Below are 19,414 nucleotides of genomic sequence, written 5' to 3' on the forward strand. Positions count from 1 at the left end.
AAAAAAAAAAACTTTAACGTTAGCAGAGTCGATTTGTGCCGCCCACTAAGACGCTGGGCGAGAGGCAACGCCTGCTGCTGTTTGTCGGGGGGCGTGGCACTGCCAGCTTTACACTTGAACACGTAGCAAGCCCGCGGCGTTGCTGTAACCCCCCCACCGTAACCCTCCACTGCGTTTGCTGCGTTTTAAGCACTGGCAGCTTAAAAGTATGCTACAAGTTTTTGCATTTGCTTAAAAGCCGTCCGTTTCGGGAGTCGTTCGAACCAATTTGGTCGAAAATGGTATTTACCATATAAAATTTATGTTTGCCAAAACGCTTTTTTTATTTTGTTGTCTCTTTCCATTTTAATGTTGTTGTTGTTTTTGCTGCGGTTGCTGTTGTTCTTGTTGCTTTAGTAGATTTTAAATATTTTGATGCGTACTTCAAGCGTTTGCATAAATTGATTTATTTCGAATAGAATATTCTGGCAACAGCTGCAACATTGTCTCCATCTCTATCCAACTCTTTGTCCCTCTCTCTGTCTCTCTGTCCCTCTGTTTATCTGCTTGGTTATTTGTCTGCTTTTTGTCTGATTTATTAGATTCGTTTTAAACATTGCGGTTTTGCCTCGACAAGGCTCAAACTCACTCACGTCTGCTAATGCCAAATATGTTAAATAATAAATAAACATAATGAAATATATGCAGATGCAAATTCTCGTTGTATCTTCATATGTTCATCTGTCCAATTGTTCTCGTGCTATTCAACTGTCCAATCTGTCTGTTGGTTAGGCATAAACTCGTTTATCTGCAACGTATACAAAATATATTTCCACCCACATCAGCGTAGGTGCCATAACAACAACAACTACTACTACCGAAACAACAACTACAACAACCTTGGGGGTTGGGTCAACAGTTTCGGTAGCTGTTTGGCGGTGACGTTTTTGTATAATTAATTTTTCTTGTTCAGTGGTTTTGTACAATCAACATTCGATGTAAAAACACTGCAAACAAGTGCAACGCATACAAGCGCACTTAAAGTGCACACACACACACACCCACACCCACACATCATATACATACACACACATGTGTACGCTACCGCAGGACTTAACACTGAACAACTACAACGATAGAATGTGAGCTTGGCCGGACAGTGGCATCCTCTACGTCTCTTGCATTCCTCTATATGTTAGTGTGTGTGTGTGTATGCATATATATGTGTGTGTGTGTGTGTGTGTGAGTGCTCTTGGGCTGCTTGCATATGCATGCGAAAATGTTAAAGCAAATAAGAAAGAGTGTGAAAACGAGCAGCTTGTCATGTAAACAAGTAAACCAATAAGTCCAGCTCTGGGTGTGTGTGTGTGTGTGTAATGTGTGTGTAGAGTGAGAGTAAGAGTGTGATCTGACTTTAAAAGTGCTAAGTAGCATACTTTAAGAATCCCAGACAACAACAGTTAAGACTTTATTGCCAAAATTACTAAGTATTTCATTTACTTACTTTTATTGCTTAGGATAGTATTTTTAAAATGAGCTGAAAGAGATCTTTGAGATTTGTTTGACTCATTAAGCGATGAACCTATTCCATTTATTTAATCTGCAATTTTCTACTTTAATTTAAAATTGCCTCAATTCAACTCGTTTTTTCTCTATTCAGTTCTCTACTCCTATTTTACATTTGCGCTATATCTATCTTTATTTTCTATCCAACAAAACTTATCAATGATTATTTCACATTGTGAAGACTAAATATAACAAGGACTTCCACAAAAAAAGTCCTTAAAATTGTAAAATATAATTCTAAATATAAATTTAAAAGAAACTATTCCAAAAAACTTTTTAAGCTTAGCTAGTAGAATTTTAGGGTGAATCTAAGCTCATTGATGGCTTTGCAACTTGAAACTCATCGCAGTTGGATTTCCGCCTTTAGCTACGCCTACAACCACTCCCAGGATTTTTTTTTTTTTGTAGGCAAATAAAAAATTGTTTAATGAATTACGCGCCTGTACTTTTTTGGCACTTTTTTGTTGTTGTTATTGTTGTTGGTTTCTTTGCTGTTTATACAATTTGTTTACGCAACGCGTGACGCTTAAATGCTAAATAATGCAAATGTAAATGCGTCGCATTGTTTGGCTTTGTATTTGCCACAATTCTTGTTGTTGTTGTTGTTGTTACTGATGTTGTTTTTCTTTTAGCCTTTTGCTTATGTTATTCTTGGAAGCCCTTTTTAAAATGCCCTTACCAACCAAACGGTCTCTTTGACAGGCTCATCGAGTTGGTTTAGAAAATCTAATTGATAGCTGCAGGCAAATGCTGACTAGACTTGTCCAAAGACTTGGCTTTAACTCCACTTAAAGAAGTTTCGTAAATTGTCTTAAAAATTGCCAGTGAAAATTGCAGAGAAATTGAGATAAAAGTATACTTATAGTAGTTGAAAGAGAGAAAAGAAAAATAAAACAAATTAAAGTAATTGAAAGCATAAATTGAATAGTTTTTTAATATGGTTATTTATAATGCTCAAGAGTATTTCAACTTCGAGCTTCTCTAATATTCAATTTTCTTTTTAGATTTCGAATTAATTTTGTTTCGCATCGAGAGAGCAATGAAAATGCCAGAAATTACCATATTTTTTGTGTTTGTGCTCTGATCGATTTGTGCGGGGGAATTAACAAGAGGACCCAAAAAAAAGAAAAAATGGAAATCCAAAATCGAGGGGCAGTTTACAATTGGTCAAAGACACTGGCCAGGGCATTTTAAAGGCGTTCCCTCAGGCAGCATATAGACAGGCGACACAAGGCCTCGACATATAGAGTCTGGGGGCATTTTCTAACTTATGATTCGCGAAAAAATTACATTAGAATTGCAAATTGGCAGGCGGCGGTGGTTCTGGCTTTGCAGGCATTCAACATGGCTAAATAAAAGTTGTGTCTTTTGCCGCAACAGCAACAGAATTTGATTTACAGAGTGTAGGAGACAGGGGAGAATTTTGGGGAGCTGGAGCAGCAACGACAACAACAAAACAAACAAACAAACTCAAACATTTATGACAATAACTTCTTAAATGCGTTGTTGCCGGTTGCGAAGGCATCTGCCCGCCCCAAGTTATGTAAGGATATGCAAGGGACTCTCTCGGCTCTCGGCTCTTGACTCACGACTCACGACTCAGGACTCACAACTGGTTGCCAGGCTGGTCTACGTCTCCGGGGCTGCCGTTGAATTGAATTACTTTTGCGCCAGTTGAAATTTCAATTGCCCGGGCGGGTGAGGCAGGCAGAGGGTGTGGAAGGGGGGAGCAACGGGGAGGGGCGTGGGGTAAAGTGAGCCAGCAGCACAAAAGGCGAAAGGCAAACGACAGCGACGACAAGGACGACGCACATGTGCAGCCATACCACGACCATATGCAATGGCGGCATCGGCATTGCACTGGCCGGAAACGGAAATGCATGCTGGCATTTTAGCATGGCACCCACACACACACACACACACACTCACATACATATACAGCCCTTGGACAAGGCTGGCAGTTGGGGCATTCAAATGAGGCGTTGAATAATTGAAGACATAAATTCGCACTTGCACAAAAAAATGCCATTTTTTCACCTTCCTCCCTCGCTCTTCAGCTCACCCGCTTTCCATTGCTCTCTCTCTCTCTCTATCACCCACTCGTTTTTCGTTTCTTTTTTTTTAGTGTTATTATTATTCGCTCGTTCTTTGGCTGAGTTTTGGGGGTATCGTCCAATGCTTCCGGTCAAACTACCGCCATTCGCTTTTTATTCTTCTACACAGCGATTTCCCACACTCTCCCCCCGCTCTTTCTCTCTCTCTCTCTCTCTCTCTCTCTCTCTCTTACTCTCACTTCATCTCTCTCGCTTGCTATCTCAGCATGTTTAATTCACAATCTCAGGCACAGCGGTGCGACCCGGTGCCACCTTTGCACTCAAGTGCACAGTCAGAGAACAGTTTCGCCCACGCGCTTCCATCTCCAGTTTTTGCTGCTGCTGCTGCTGCTTCTGCTGCCGCCTCTGCCACGACCATGCCCACTTGTGACCCTCAGCAGTGAGCGCAGTGCTGGGCAGAGAGTTGCTCGTTTAACTTTCATGAAATTATAATTTGCTTTGTAATTCGAGCATCCTTAGCAGGCTGGCCAGGACCTGGGGGCCAACTGCAGACCAGACCAAACCAAACCAAACCGGAGCAAACCGAAGCAAACCGGAGCAAACCAAACCAGCAGCCGTAGCAAGCATATAACTACACATTGAAAATATTTTAATTAACGAAAATTGTTCAGCAAGTTGTTTTCATACACACACACACACACACACAGCCAAACATATACATATACTTACTTACAAATCGTAGCACGCCGGACAACTTTAGCTGGCTGTCCGGGAGTTGTGAACCAGCCGAAAAACCAATCCCATTAGAAATCTCAATTCCACTCGCAGTGCAAGTCCAAGTCTAAGACCAAGTCCAAGTCCAAGTCCTTACAAAATATTGAGCAGCTGCTTTCGTTTGATTCAAAACACATACAGACACGCATATACACACACACACACACACATACACGTCTACATACTCTTAGTGAGATCTCATGTGGAATCGCACTCCACAAAGTACATATATCTTACTTATGCTCGCAAAGATTAAAAGTTTTTCACTGCCGAGGCATGCAAGTTCTTGCCTAAGCTGTAACATCTTTGTATGACTCACCCCCCCCGCCCCTGGCCCGCCTACCGTTTGCTCCTCTGGGTCGCTTTTTGTGCGCTCGTCTTCATTTTTTGTATATAACCCGCTCAAGTTGTTGGCCTGCCACAAAATCTGGTCCACTATGTGTGTGTGTGTGTGTGAGCACAAAAGCCCAAACCCAAGTCGAGGAAGAGTAAGTGGGGGTGAGTTAAACCTTTTCAAATCCGAAATCGATATTAATTAAATTTTAGTAGCTAACGCGAATCTGTGTGGACTTTGCGTGTGGCCATGCAAAAGCTTAAGAATCTTTTCTGCCACTGAAAAGAAGACGAAAGAGGCAAAAAGGTGGCGAAACTTTTTTGTGGCCATCTCATTAAAAGTGATGACAAGTTGTAGGCTTTACAGAGCTCTTTTCATTAGTATAAAATACATGTAATGGCCATTCTAAGCATAGCAGCTATTGCCCATACTCTGCCAACTACCCAATTGCCAACTTATCCCCAAGATTTGTATTCCCAAGCACGAAAAGAAGATGGAAAATAATGAGCGAATCAGCATCCCAGAATAGAAATGTTGAAACAGAGTAGTAATACCCTTAATTTATATTACGAAGTATATTATTTAAAGCTATTAAAGCTCTTAAAATGGCAGCTGAAACTATGAGAAATGATTTTAGGTTCTTCTTAATATATAGATTGGCTTTTCAGATAATAACTATATTTTTTTTTAACTTTTTTTCTGTCAGTATCAATATAACTATTATTAAGGAACACACGACTCAATTTGAATATATATAGAAAATAATAAAAAGGATAAAGAAAAAACACAATTACTGCACTCAACAAAGAGAAATGATTTTAAAGAAGTTTCTCATAGTTTGAGAAATTGGATAGGAACCCTGAGAACCCTAGAGACTTTTCTAAAACTGTCAAAACCGCATAGAAGTTCAGTTGACACTTTTTCAAAGTAAAAAGCATGTTGTTTTGCAGTTAGAGCGTATTTTAAAAGGAGAATATGAAATTTGGAATTGTTTGAGAATCGGTGTAGATTTTGCTGTGGTTGATGCTCATTTCACTTACTTGCCACAATGGGAATTTCTTAGTAATAAATAATAAGTGAAGGGTTTTCATGTTTCAAATTAAGCAACTGTTGTTGTTGTTGTTGTTGTTGTTGTAAACTCTGCTTATATCATCTTCATATTCAATTGAGAACCCAAATCAACCAACCGCATTAAAAACTCTACTTCATTTCCGTGACAAGCTATACACACGTGGCACATTCACACACACACACACACACACACATAGCACATTCACACACGCACATTCATATGTAAATATTGTTTGTGCTCTTTGTGCTGTGTGCTGTGACCTTTGGTAAGCTAAGGGCAGCTGTGTGACCTCTCTCCCCTATTTGCTTGCCATAAAATTTCACTCTTTCTTCCATTAATAGTTGATCTACTAAGCCAAGGGCATAAACTATGCAAAAGCTTTTCCATCATTGCCATTTGCGATTCAGTGCAAGTCTCTTTCCACACTCTCCTCTTCCTTCCTCAGTCTGTCTCGCTCTTTCTTTCGTTTGGTTTTGTTGTCTCTGTTTCACTTAATTGCTCAAATCTCCATACACAATTTAATATTCATACTTGCGTTTCATTCGTGCAGCTAATGTTGTCGGTCCGTCGGATTCTACAGCAACAACAGCAACAATAACAAACAAAACAAAACCAAGTTGCGGATTACAAATCTGAATCCTTTTTTAATTGAAATACACTCGCACTCGTATTTATATGTATATCCTGTGCTGTACCATGCTGACTCCGCTCATTAATGACATTGTCGTTGTTGTTGTTGTCATTGTGGTCGTTGTCGTTGTTGTTGCTGTTGCTGTTGTTGCTTTTGCTGCCTTGTCAATTGATGCGTTTTTGATTGCAAATTTGTCACAAACATTTCGCTTGAGTGCACTGTGAGTCTCAGTGCGACTCCACTCACTTTATATATACATTATAGTATATATATATCTACATATCTTTATGTATATGCGCATTACTCATACGTCGTGTTGCCACGCTGGAGGCAAAAAGCAACTTAAATTCTACTTACAGCCAAATATGTAATAAATACGAGCTTAAAAAAGTTTATCTATATTTCAACCGCACGCAGTCATGTGCTTACAAACGAAGCGAAGTGAATACATATATATGTACATACATACATACTATATATGGCAGATATAAGGCATATATAGAAAGAAGCTACTGCTGTTTTTTTGCTGTCGCCTCGAAAAGTTTTTGAAAGATGTTCCAACCCCCAATCCGGCACTTAGGCAACTCGCACGTCCAGCTACCAAAAGTTCATTTCATCTTATTTTTTCGTTTTTTGTTTCCATCACAATCCTGAAAAAAATAAAATTAAAAATGAGTAAGTGTAGTCTAGTGTAAGTACACTCTCGCAGAAGAGTAGCCAGAATCTCTGTCCAGCTTTCATTAAATGCGACGACAGCTTGAGTTTTGTGGAGTTTTTTTATTTTCAATACGCCTGAAAACCTGAACCCTGAAACCGTAAAAATTGTCGCAATCAAGCAAGCGCAAAAAATGGCTGAAAAAAGTGGCGGAAAAGTGAGGGAAAACGAGGGAAAGTGGAGGCTAAAAGGCAGTGAAAAGCTCGGCAGAAAGATGAATTACTGTAAATTATCCAGTTAGAACTTTTCGGCATTTGTTCGTGCGGTCAATGTTGATGATTTAAAAGGCAGTCCAAGTACGATTGTTACAAACGGCAAAAGGGACATTTAATTAAATCAATTTTGCAACCATTTCACGGCATTTTGCATAGATCTTTTGGTCACCCTTGGAAAATATGAATCGAAATGTAACTAAAAATTTATTTTATTTGGGATTGCATTTGGGATTATGATATATTTTAATATTTTTATGCGCTAATGTTGATCAAATGATTTTAAAATCAAATCGCACTGGCGAAATTACAGTACTTTGGTTTCTGGGAATTTATGTGCCTGACAAATATACAAAATAACAACCATTTTATTTGGTAAAATTTGAGATGTCTAGATATGGAAATGTATATCGCAAACGAATGTCAGATTTGAATCGTCAAAAGTAAGAAAAATAAATTGTAAATTAAATAATATTGGAAAATTAAAAACAATTTCGTATCATGAAATTGACAGAGACATTCGAAAACTACTACAACAACATTTAAGACAATTCATTACATCTTGATATTTGGCAGCTTCAATTGTGCTTATTGGGTAAATAACAAAGCGTGTTAGATATTTCCATATCAGTTGAAAACTATTTCAGCAATTGTTAAAAGCTAGCAACTGATGAGTCTGTTGTATGTAGTATAATTTAGGTAGAATTGTGGAGAAAGTGATTTTAGAGACACATGTCACAGACGTGACTGCATACACACACACACACACACACATGGGAGCAATTTATTATCGTTCGCTTGTCAATAGCTGCTTTTAAGTTTTACTTTTCTTTATATTTGTCTTGCTTGGCATTTGCCAGTTTTCGGTCGCATCTCTCATGCATGGTGCATAAATAAAAATCACCCGCAGCAGTTTTTCTATTTTTTTTTCTTTTTTTCTTCCACTTTTCTTTCTTTTTGCTCAGCAACATTCATTAATGTCAGGCACAACAGCAGCAGCAACGACTTCGTCTAGGACACAGCCACATTATGTGCCACAGAACGCATAAAAACACATAGACAGCAACAAACACACTTACACTCACACACACACACATACTCTGAGAGAAGTGTCTGTCTTTGTCGCCGTCGTAGTCTACCCGCTGTTTTATATAACGATTACGATAATGAAGCGTCGGCGTTTCCAGCGGGCGCAGCATTTTTGTACACAAAATGAGCCAAATGAATGGCTGCCACTAACTGTGGCAGAAGTGGCCGTGTGGCAGTGTGGCAGGCTAACAGGCTGGCTGCGTGGCAAGGCAAGGTTAGGGGCTGGGTGTTAGGGGCACTTCCGAGGATCTCCGGGAGCAGCAGCGTCTGTAGTTGATGGCTTTTTGAAGTTCTCATCGCAGGCGGCGCAATGATTGGGGGATTATGACGAATTAATGAATTCAGATTTAAATAAAATTACGCAGCGCCTGCTTGTTAGTGCCCCAGACTCGATATCAGTTCAGACTCAGTCCATGCCACACCCACATTTTTGGGGCAAGTACATTTAACGTTTGCTAATAGAATTAAAGTTTGCGGTTTCAGTTCCCTCATCTCTCTGCTCAGCATAATGAGCCAACGCAGCGCTTAATTATGACAGCCACTGTAGGGCAAGCAGGCGTAGAGGCGTGAGCGTGGGCGTGGGCGTGGGCGTGGGCGTGGCAATTGCATTGATAGCTAGACCAAAGGGGAAAAGAGGAAGGCATACGCTGCTGATGCAACTATTGCCCGCTTAATTAACAACAACAATTGCAATTACAGGTGCAACCATTGCAACATTTTGCGGCAGGTAATTTTTGTCTCATTTGGCGCGTGCAACCTTCAGTTGCATGATGGCATCGTGTATTCGCATTGTTGCGGCATTGTTGTTGATTGTTAATTGAAAAACAATGTTGTACTTGCGCTTACGTTGACCGACTGCACTTAAAGAGCTGTGAAACAACAACAACAACAAATACAAGAACAAAATTACAGTCGAGTCGAGTTCGAGTTCGAGTTAAAACTGCGGCGTGAGGCTTAATTAATTTTTATAAGGCTGTTGTTATCGCCATCGCTGTCGTCGTCGTCGTCGTCGTCGTCGTCGTCGTCGTTGTAGTTGCTGCACTTTAATTACAATGCACAGAAGTTGCCTTAAGCCCATTGATTAAACTTAATCAATGGCCATAAGCAGGACAGGATCGCATCAGCAGCAGACAGACAGACAGACAGACAGGCAGGCAGCCAGCCAGGCCACAGGATGCAGGTTGCAGGTTGCAAGGATGCAAGGCAAGCGGGTGGTTAAGGGGCTAAGGGGTAAAGGGTTAAGGGGTAAGGGGATAAGAGAGCCGGCTCTAGGCAGCTCATTAATGTTCGCTCACAACTTTGAAAGGCAAAGTGCAATTAGCGTCAGGGCCAAAGCGAAAACTTGTCATATTAAAATATTGAATGGCAGCCAAGATGAAAGCCATCGTGGCCAAGTTAAACACATGCACAAAGAAACTCAAATTAAGCAAAAACTATAGCCAAGTATATGCATTTATAAAAGGGATAATGAAATGCTTAAACAGCTGACTGGCTATTGACTAACATGCGGGTTACCACAACATCAAAGGATGACTAAAAATGCTCTTGTAATCAACAATTAATACAATAGAATTTTATGAAACCTGTGCGTAATTTGCACTTGTTTATAGCTCTATAGTTGACAGTTTCTTTTGACATATTATTCAATTAAGACATCATTTATTTTTTTAAACTAGATAGAATGGTCATATAAATTTCCAGCATAAAGTTAAATATAGATGTAGGCTTCTTTCTTTCCCAAAAAAAGAGACTCCTGGTAAAAAAAGAACCATCACTTATCATAGGACTTTTAAAATCAATTTAACCATATTTATTGTAAGGAATACAGAGTTTAAGTTGCTTCTTTTATATCAATTTTGATATCATCTTATTCAGTTGGATCTACAAAAATGATTTTACTCACTTTAAAAATGTACTTTCCAATTGAACCTCGAAACTTTTGACTTTCAGTTAATTCTAAGCTATTGAGTGAGTTTCTAAAAGATATATTATTATACAAAACTTTGACTTTCACTTGAATTAATCGATTTTGCTGATGAATTGCGTAACGATTAACATCAAATTAATCGAACTTTGCAAGCGATATTTAATGATGAAAACCTATCAATTATCGGAATGAAGTTAAAGGAAGGCTGCCTTTGACGTAAGTTACTTCATCAGAGCCAAGAAGCAGTTTAGGAATGGGCCGGGCCAAGACCGATAATGAGCCAACTCGAAAGTCGTCGCTGTTCGGTTAGTTGGTTGAATAGTTTTGGCCCTGTTTGACAGTCAACTATCATTATAAGTTGCCTTTTTGCCTCATAATGGCCAAAACTTTCTTTTCACTCTGAGTAGGGCGATGTGCGTGTGCGTGTGCGTGTGTGTGTGTGTGTGTGTCTTGGCCATTGTTTGCGTGTGCTGGCCGCTTACTTTTGCAATTAGCAACAGTTTTGTCTGCTCAGAGCTTTTATTCCTCAATTAATTGAGTTGCGCGCATTGAAAACTTGAAAACAGAAAGAGAAAAATAAGAGAGAGAGAGAGAGAGAGAGCACATAATTTCCAGTTGACTAACAAAATAATTGTTGTTTTCTTCCATTTTCTATTTACAGATCGAGGACGCCATGCTGATGTTTGACAAGCAGACCAATCGGCACAGAGGTGAGTTAACAATAACCATAACAATAACTACAACAAAATCTACAGCACAACAACCAGACCAACAACAGTAACAATAATAATAATAATAATGCTACTCGTTATAATAATAATGCTTATACGCTGTCGATTCATTTGAGCTAGCTCCGTTTCCTGCCTTTAACGATGCAGAAGACGAAACCGGAAGTGCGAGCATTTTGCGCAATGCTTTCATGCTGTCAATGCATGACAGATACCGTTATAGATACACTCGCCCAAACGGCTAATACAGTTTTAAAACCGTTAGCAGGCGGGGCATTAAAATAGCCGGGGCCAACAGGATGCAGGCAGCTAGAGACCAAAGGGGAACAGATACACACAGAGAGAGAGAGAGAGACCCGAAAAGATTACCTGGCAATGCAACCGGATATAACCAGGCACACACACCCACACACACAGGCACACACACACACACACACACACACACAGAGAGACATAAATGGATGGATGGGCTCATAGGATTGTAGCTTAAGTGGGTGAACCACCTGCTGTCCAGCCAAAAGGCTTAAATCTCCAGCGCACATCCGCTACACGAACTTGTGTAGCGCACGACTGAACCCATTGCCCCTTCAGCCCTTCAGCCCTTCATTGCTTTAGCCCCCCCTTATCCCCTGCACCATTTGACCCCCTTTTCTCGTCCTGTTTTGCTGTATGACCTGCGTCTCATCTTGTCGTTGTCAATTTTGCTTATTAAAGTTTTAAATGACGCGCCGAAATTCGCATTGCGAACGCGTCCAACATCCCATTGACATGTGACAAGAGACGCAGGGAGTTGGAGAAATGGAGAAATGGATAAATGGAGACATGGAGAGTTGGAGCATCAGCTCTTCACCTGAGACACGGCACATTAAGATTGATGTGACCATTTCGCAGCTAAAGTCCCAAACAGAGGCAACACACACACAAGCACACACACACAACAACACACCCACACACCAACACTCACATACAACTGCAGCTAACAATGTCGCTGTCCAAAAGTAATTAGCTGCCCACACACACACACTCAGACAGCATGCATCAATAGTTGCCACACACACACAGACAAACACCCATAAATACACACACACACACACAATCATGGTCATACAGTTCATGGTGGCATTGTTAACTTTGCTGGCCTCCGTTTCATGTTGTTGGCCCACTGTCCAACCAAATTACGCACACGGGAATAAGAAAACATGATTTTTGCTTGTATGCGGCCCATAAAAAATTGTTGCATACTTCTGGGCGCCACATTGCATCGTGTGGCAACGCTGCGAAAAGAGATAAGCAGTCGCGCGACCCACAGAACATTTCGTTTAATTGGACGCTGGAGTACTGAAAGCTGCATCATGATGCAGTCATATGAACAACAGCAACTCAACCAGCTGCTGTATCAGTGGCAGAGGAAGGGGCAGCATCAGGGGCAGGGCGAAGTGGAAGTGGCAGTCTTTGCAAATGGCAATAAAAACAAGCAGCGCCCCATTTAAAAATTATGTGATGCGCTCCGCAGTTGAAAGATGAGAGAGCGGAAAAAAGCAACGAAGCGCAACAACTGTTCCGACTGTTCAGAGAGACAGACAGAGACAGAGATAATGCATGAGAAAGATATAAAATTGCGAAATTGCCAGCATGTAGATTTATTCGAGATTAAAAAAAGAAACACTCACATAATGTTCAGGCAATGATTATATTAATTTTTTAGACAAGTTCCCATTTACTTGCTTTTAAATTGAGCTAACACGAAGAGAGGTTAGATAAGAAATATATAAACAATTAACCAATATGATTTTATTAAATACTACAGCGTATTTCAGTTAAAAATATAACAAGTTGCAATCCATTTCATACTTAACTCATTTCTTATTCATTCATTTCCCAAATGAAAAATCAAATTCATCAGAACAAATAAAATTCTTATAGCAATCGATAAATTGAAATAAATATTTAACTGGAATTAATTTTGCATACCTTACTAATTATTATATGGCAACTTTGAGCTTCGATTGAAAATATAAAATATCTAAATGATTCTGGGAATCAAAATGATTGACATACTAAAAGTATCAACAAAAAAAATCAATAAAATGCATGTCAAACAGTCAAAACAGTCTCGCTGAAATCCCAGCCCAAGGGCAAATTGACATACCAATCAGACTCGAGTATTATGGCCATATCGAATATCGAAGATATGCAATGATAAATTATAAAATTTACTTGTGAATTGGAAATGGAATTGGTATTGGTATGGAGAGTTTTTAGTGTAGGCTTGACAAAAATAGATTGTAAACTGTAGCCTCGGTTTGTGATTTGCACATTAATATGACATGCAAGGCGTTTACTGTTATTGACATGGCTTGTTGCCTTCAGTTGCAGGACACGTCAATTTCGCAAATTACAATTGCTTGGGTCGATCAGAGCACATATAATGAAATATGCAGGCGTTGTTAGTTAGCAGTCGGCCGACAGCAACAACAACAACTACGACAATCGACAGTCGACAGTCGACAGTCAAGACCAACTGCCCAACTTCACAGCACAGCGACGAATCAACTCACCGACTCACCGACCCATCGACCCACCGACCCACCGACCCATTCGACCCGTTCGACCCTGCGTTGCCCCCACCGAGCAACGATTTCGTTTCAAGTCAATAGAAAATGTGTGTCGTTAATCAAAGGGTATTAGTTGTAGCTGGTAGCCTTCATTGCCACGACGACGACAACGACAACGACAACGATGGTGATGGCGATGGCGACTTTTTGTACAGTTGGACGATGTACGACCTTTTGCCATGAGTTGGACTAACAGCCCGCTCCGGGGCCCAATGCCTGCTGCCTCTTTTCTATTCTCTTTGCTTCTCCGCTGCCTACTGGCACTTGCGATATGCCTGTAATTGCATTTTATCGATCCAAGAGAGAAGGTTCTCATCGTACAGCATAGCGTACATGTGGCAATTGCCAGCGTGTGCACACACACACACACACACACACACACACACACACACACACATTCACTTACAGTACAGGACACCAACTATAATAAAAAAGGCAAAGAAAAAAAGTCGAGCAAAGACGTCGCTGGTTGCTCAGGCTACACGGCAGCAAGTTTGTTACTCATTCATAAATCATGTGTGCAGCGACAGACAAACAGACAAACAGACAGACACACAGTGAGTGAGACAGACAGACGGACACACATAACACCAACAACAACACTAACACACACTTACACTATATAGTAGATACTGAAATGGAAGCCTGGTCACTGAAACTTGCAACGACGTTTTTCCAACTAACGGCTGCACTTGGCTCCAAAAAGTAAGCGAAGCATTTTATCTAGACGAAGAGAAGGTCGCTTGAGAAAGGGGAAGTGGAGCAGAGAGGGATTGGGAGATTTACTGCAAAGGGAAAACTATATGAATATGCCATAAAACAATATAGGCTGGCATACTAACATCTGCAACAAGAACAACAGCGACAACAGTAACAACAACAGTTGCAAGTACAGTAGCACTTGCATAAATGCAACTAAGCTCGGCCGAAATTGAAATGCAAATGGCAATGGGAAAAATAGAAGCAGGATTTGCAAGTGTTAGAATGGAAAACGCAATAAAAAGATATGAAATTGTATAAATAAATCTGGTTATTGTGAAGGGTTTAAGGGGATCTTTGACGTAAGTGCCAAAATTGTTTATCAGCGAAAATTTTCGAGTTATTCAAAGATACAAAGATTTCTATCAGAGACTAGTTAAAAACACATTCATAGTTCCATATCAAAACTTATTGAATTTATGTTATTAGTTCTCCGTTTTTTTTTTTAACATAAAGATTTAGCTTTAATAACATTAGATAGAAATAGCTATGTGTAAAAAAAACTTTAATAAAAAAGTAGTGCAAAAGTTGTTTTTAGAAATTTAATTTCAATTGAATTCAACTAGAAGTTTTTAGCGATACATCACAATAAATGTTATATCAGTATTAAATTAAAAATATTTTTTGACGGATAAAAAAAGCAGTCTCTCAACTATAAATAGCTCAAGAATTCCTTTGAGTTTATCCAATTTAGTTTTATATTTTTGTAGCATAATATTTATAACATTTACGAGATAATCCTTGGAGTTTCTCCATCTATTACAAATTGTTGTCCTTCATTTCCGCTTGTCCTTCTCGTTGTACATTTCGAAAAAGTTACTTAAAATGAAATTAATTGTTAACTTTTGCTTGGTAAAACTTCAGTAAATGTTGAATTGTTGCGATTTCCACTGTAGGACGAGCAATTTTCTATGGGATAGACGACAGCAGTGCCCTAAACTATGCTATGAATTTCATTTGGCAAGCCAAGGACATGCACAACGTGCGCCTAAACAGCCGCTTTGAGGCGGAGCGGGAGTAACCAAGGTGTTGCAAGCAATGGAGGCGTGGGAAGTGGTGGCGGATGCGGATGCGCATGGTGGTCAAGGGGGGAAATCGGTGGAAACTGGCTGCTTGGCAGTTGGCGTCGCCAGCCGCCACTAATATTAAAATTGAAAATTTTGTAATTTTTCTTTTTTTTTTTTTGGCAAGCCGGCACAGCGCAGTCATAACAGCTGGCGGGCTACCCGCTCCTTGCCCCTCTTCTCCCCTCTTCTCCCCTCTTCCCATCTCACAAACTCCTGCTGCTGCTGTCTCTATTGCTGAATATAGCCATATCTATGCCCCTTACTTGGCAATAACATGCATGAGTGTGCAATTTCTGCAGTTGGCAGTTGGCAATAGTATCGTCAGGCTCAGTCTCAGTCTCAGTCCCTCTCTGTCACTCTCTCTCTCCCTCTCTCTCTCAGTTAAAGCCAAGGCTCAGTTCGTCCTCATCGTCGACGTCCTGCGGGAAATTTTCGACAGGTAAAAATGGCAGCAAAGCAGCCGCAGAATTAACTAGCAAAGCGACTCAGGCCGGGGCATTTTTCATGCTCCGTCTTGCCGCATTTGTAGCCAGCAGATACATTTTTGATTGAGTTACATGTGGGTGCGGATAGAAAAGTGTGAGAAGTGAAGTTGCAGTAGAGTATGGCGAGAAAAAAAAAAGAAACACGAAATTGCTGGCTTCATTTGGCCGCCACTCGACTGATTTATGAGTGGCCAGAGGCAACAGCAGCAACAGCAACAGCAACGCCTGTGGCAGCAACAAAAGTGCCAACTACGTGCAACTTGCAACGTGCGCTAATTTTATATAATTAAAACAAACACAAACACAAACAGGCTGGGGCAGCCAGAGAGAGAGAGAGAGGGGGAGAGATGAAGAAAGGGACGACGCCCGCACGTTGTCTCAAGAATCAAAGAGGCAGCAGTGTGGAGCGGGAGCAGGGAGCATGGGGAAGGGGCAAGACGGAAGAGGCAAGCAGCTGTAAGAAGAAGAAGCTGCTGCTGTTGCTGCTTGCTCGGCACATGTCGCTAATAAGCCTGCGTGTTTACTGTTACTTGTTTCAACTAATTTGTCAGTTACGCCCAACGCCCGCATGCCAAAGCAAACACACACACACACACACAGAGAGGGAGAGAGCGAGGTAGAGGGAGAGAGAGAGCAAATGGGAGGCGTGGCATCAGGTGTCTGCACTTGGCCTTGCTAATTGCATAGCCCTTTTGCCCAGGCCAAATCTCAGACAATTGCGCTAATTGAAAAACCTCGATAAGACCAAAGCAAAGGCGAACTCGACTCGGTAAATTGAGAGCAACCCTCCCTACCTCCCTCGCTTCCTTACCACCTCCCCCTCTCAAGCAAGATACTTGGGTCTTTGTTGTCATTGCAATTCGCAGTTTTCCTGCTTTTAATGGGCAATGGTAAACAAGCATTACAAGCGCAAAAATATAATTTTTCGAGTTTCCTTTTTTCATTAGCATTGAAAGTCGTAATATCTATAAATGTAATAAGATCTTAAAACTGTTTAATGTGCAGATCGATTAAAAATACAATTTGAAAAGTGTTTGCGTTTCACTTCTGCAACTTATCTTTCAACTTATAAGTGCGAATATAATATATATCGTATAAAATTTGGCAAAAATTAACAAAATTTTGCAGTGTTTGGCAATGTTGGTCAGAAAATGGCGCCCAACGTGCCTGCTGATCCAGCATTTCAATGCAGTCAAGTTGGGGATGGTACGAAAACTTCATGACAAACTTATTATGCACTCGACTGGGTTATTTCCATCGCTGGCAAAGTTTGCTATGTAAACTCCGAGCAGAGGGCAGTGTTTGAATTACTCGGGCCCAGCCGGCACTTGAGTCCCGTGCCGCATATTGAGGTCAGTTCTGGAACGGAGAACGAAGAAGGGAGAAGGGAGAATGGGCCACTGGCAACTTGGAACTGTATAGAGGGTATACACTTAGAACAAGAGCGGTCGTGGGGTTGGACTGTCTGGGTTCGTCTCGGTCTCGACACTTGAGTAAATTATTTAGCCGCTCGCACAAAAGCATATTTCGTTCAATTTTTGCAGCTCTTAAACTTGTTTGCCTACCCTCCATCTTCTGCCTCTCCATCTTCCTGTGTGAATGTTTTCACTGTTTTTAACATTTATTTTTGGTTTTATTTTTTACAGGTTTTGGCTTCGTTACATTTCAAAGCGAAGATGTGGTAGACAAAGTTTGCGAAATTCATTTCCATGAGATAAACAACAAAATGGTAAGTCAAGTGAAACCAAATGAAACGATGCAGCTTTAACTTCTCTCGCTCTCTCTCTCTCTCCCCCTCTCTCTCTCTCTTCGCTCTCTGCCGCAGGTCGAGTGCAAGAAGGCGCAGCCGAAGGAGGTTATGCTGCCGGCAAATCTGGCCAAAACCCGTGCGGCCGGTCGCTCTGCTTACGGTGAGTTGGTAGTCTGGGGCAGCCACGCAAATCAGGCGGCGGCAACGGCCGCTGGGGCACCTGCCGCTGGCCTCTTGCCAAGTAGTTTAGCCGCTGCCGCCACAGCGCTGCAGCAGCAGCAACAACAGTCACACCACCATCAACAACAACAACAACAGCACACACATCATCATCATCAGCAGTTGCTCGGGGCAGCTGCAGCAGCCGCCTCGTTGCGTTATACTCCCTATCCGCTGCCCACACACTTTTCGGCCGCTGCAGTTGCGGCAGCAGCAGCTGCTGCCAACCAGCAGCAACAGCAGCAGCAGCAACAACAGCAGGCGGTTGCTATGGCCGCGCAGCAGCAACATCAGCAGCAGCAGCAGCAGCACCAGCAACAACAGCAAAGTCTCGCTCATGCTGTGGCAGCTGCAGCGGGCGCCCCCTCCCTCTTGCCCCTCTCTGGTGGCGCCCCCTCCGCTGGTCCCTCGCTGCTGCAGTACGCAGCGGCTGCGAATGCCACACAGAATAATGTTGCGCTGGCAAATTCACTTTATGCTGACGCTGCTGCCGTCATGGGCTACAAACGGCTGTTGGCCGCTGCCGCCGTCAGCAGCGGCCTTAGAGCCACGCCCACGGCCGCCACTTTGGGCGCCCTCACTGCGGCAGCCTCGGCTCCCGCAGCGGCAGCAGCAGCCGCTGCCCAGCAGGCGCAACTGCGTCAAAATGCGGCACTTGCCGCAGCGCATTATCCGCTAAGCGAACTGCTGGCCATGCCGTCGGGTCTGGAGATGCCCGGAGCAGCCTCAGCTGCGGCGGCGGCAGCCACACTTTATCAGTTGCCCGGCATCTGACCGCCCAGGCCACAGTGAACCGCAGTCCGCCTGCAGTGACTTGGTCTTAGACTTGATCTTGGACTGATTCTGGCCAGCTTGCAGGCTAACTCAGTCTTCAATGATTTTGTACGCTCTTTTACAACACTGAAACGCACCAAATACACACTCAAACACACACAATGCTCATTCCGTCTTAAAGTCCAAAGCGCGAAAGTTGTCGCATTAACTCTTAGGTCATAGGATTATGTGTACGATTCTCCCTAGTCATATGTACTTTATATATACATTACAAGTATATATATATAACGTACTTTACTTAACTTGTACTTGTATATTCTGTGTCTAATCAGATCTAATCAGCGTTTAGGCAACGCGGCGTATGCGTTATAAATTTACTTCAACTAATTATTTAGTGACGCATTCATTTCTTTTGCTTAGCACTTAAGAGATTTGTTTAAGATCTAGGTTATATAACAATTTAACTGTTAAGAGCAGGTCCTAGAGAGCTGCTTAGATTTTGCTCATCGTTTCGATTGATCGATCAATGGCGCAATCGATACTTAGAGACGATACTAAGTAGTGGCGAATATCGTAAAGTTATCATGTAACATGTAATAACGGTGTAAGTCTTAGACAACTGTGCAACACTAGAAATTAAGCAAAATTTATATACTTAAATGAA

At 41.6% G+C, this 19,414-nt stretch overlaps 1 protein-coding gene across 6 annotated transcripts in view; it reads left to right on the forward strand.

Annotated features, from left to right (window-relative positions):
- The window catches only part of LOC117788439 (RNA-binding protein Musashi homolog Rbp6), a 184,831-nt gene that overhangs the window by 153,551 nt on the left and 11,866 nt on the right, over positions 1-19,414 (forward strand). For 4 of the 6 annotated variants that reach the window (XM_034627213.1, XM_034627214.1, XM_034627215.1 and 1 more), the window contains 3 exons: positions 11,015-11,063; positions 17,654-17,736; positions 17,833-17,917. In XM_034627213.1, coding sequence (XP_034483104.1) covers positions 11,015-11,063; positions 17,654-17,736; positions 17,833-17,917 — 217 coding nt within the window. Of the gene's footprint in view, positions 1-11,014; positions 11,064-17,653; positions 17,737-17,832; positions 18,751-19,414 lie in introns of those variants that run through there. The other 2 variants (XM_034627212.1, XM_034627211.1) reach the window with 1 other exon arrangement.

Source organism: Drosophila innubila, assembly GCF_004354385.1.
Source record: "Drosophila innubila isolate TH190305 chromosome 3L unlocalized genomic scaffold, UK_Dinn_1.0 0_D_3L, whole genome shotgun sequence".
In the NCBI taxonomy this organism is placed as follows: domain Eukaryota; kingdom Metazoa; phylum Arthropoda; class Insecta; order Diptera; family Drosophilidae; genus Drosophila; species Drosophila innubila.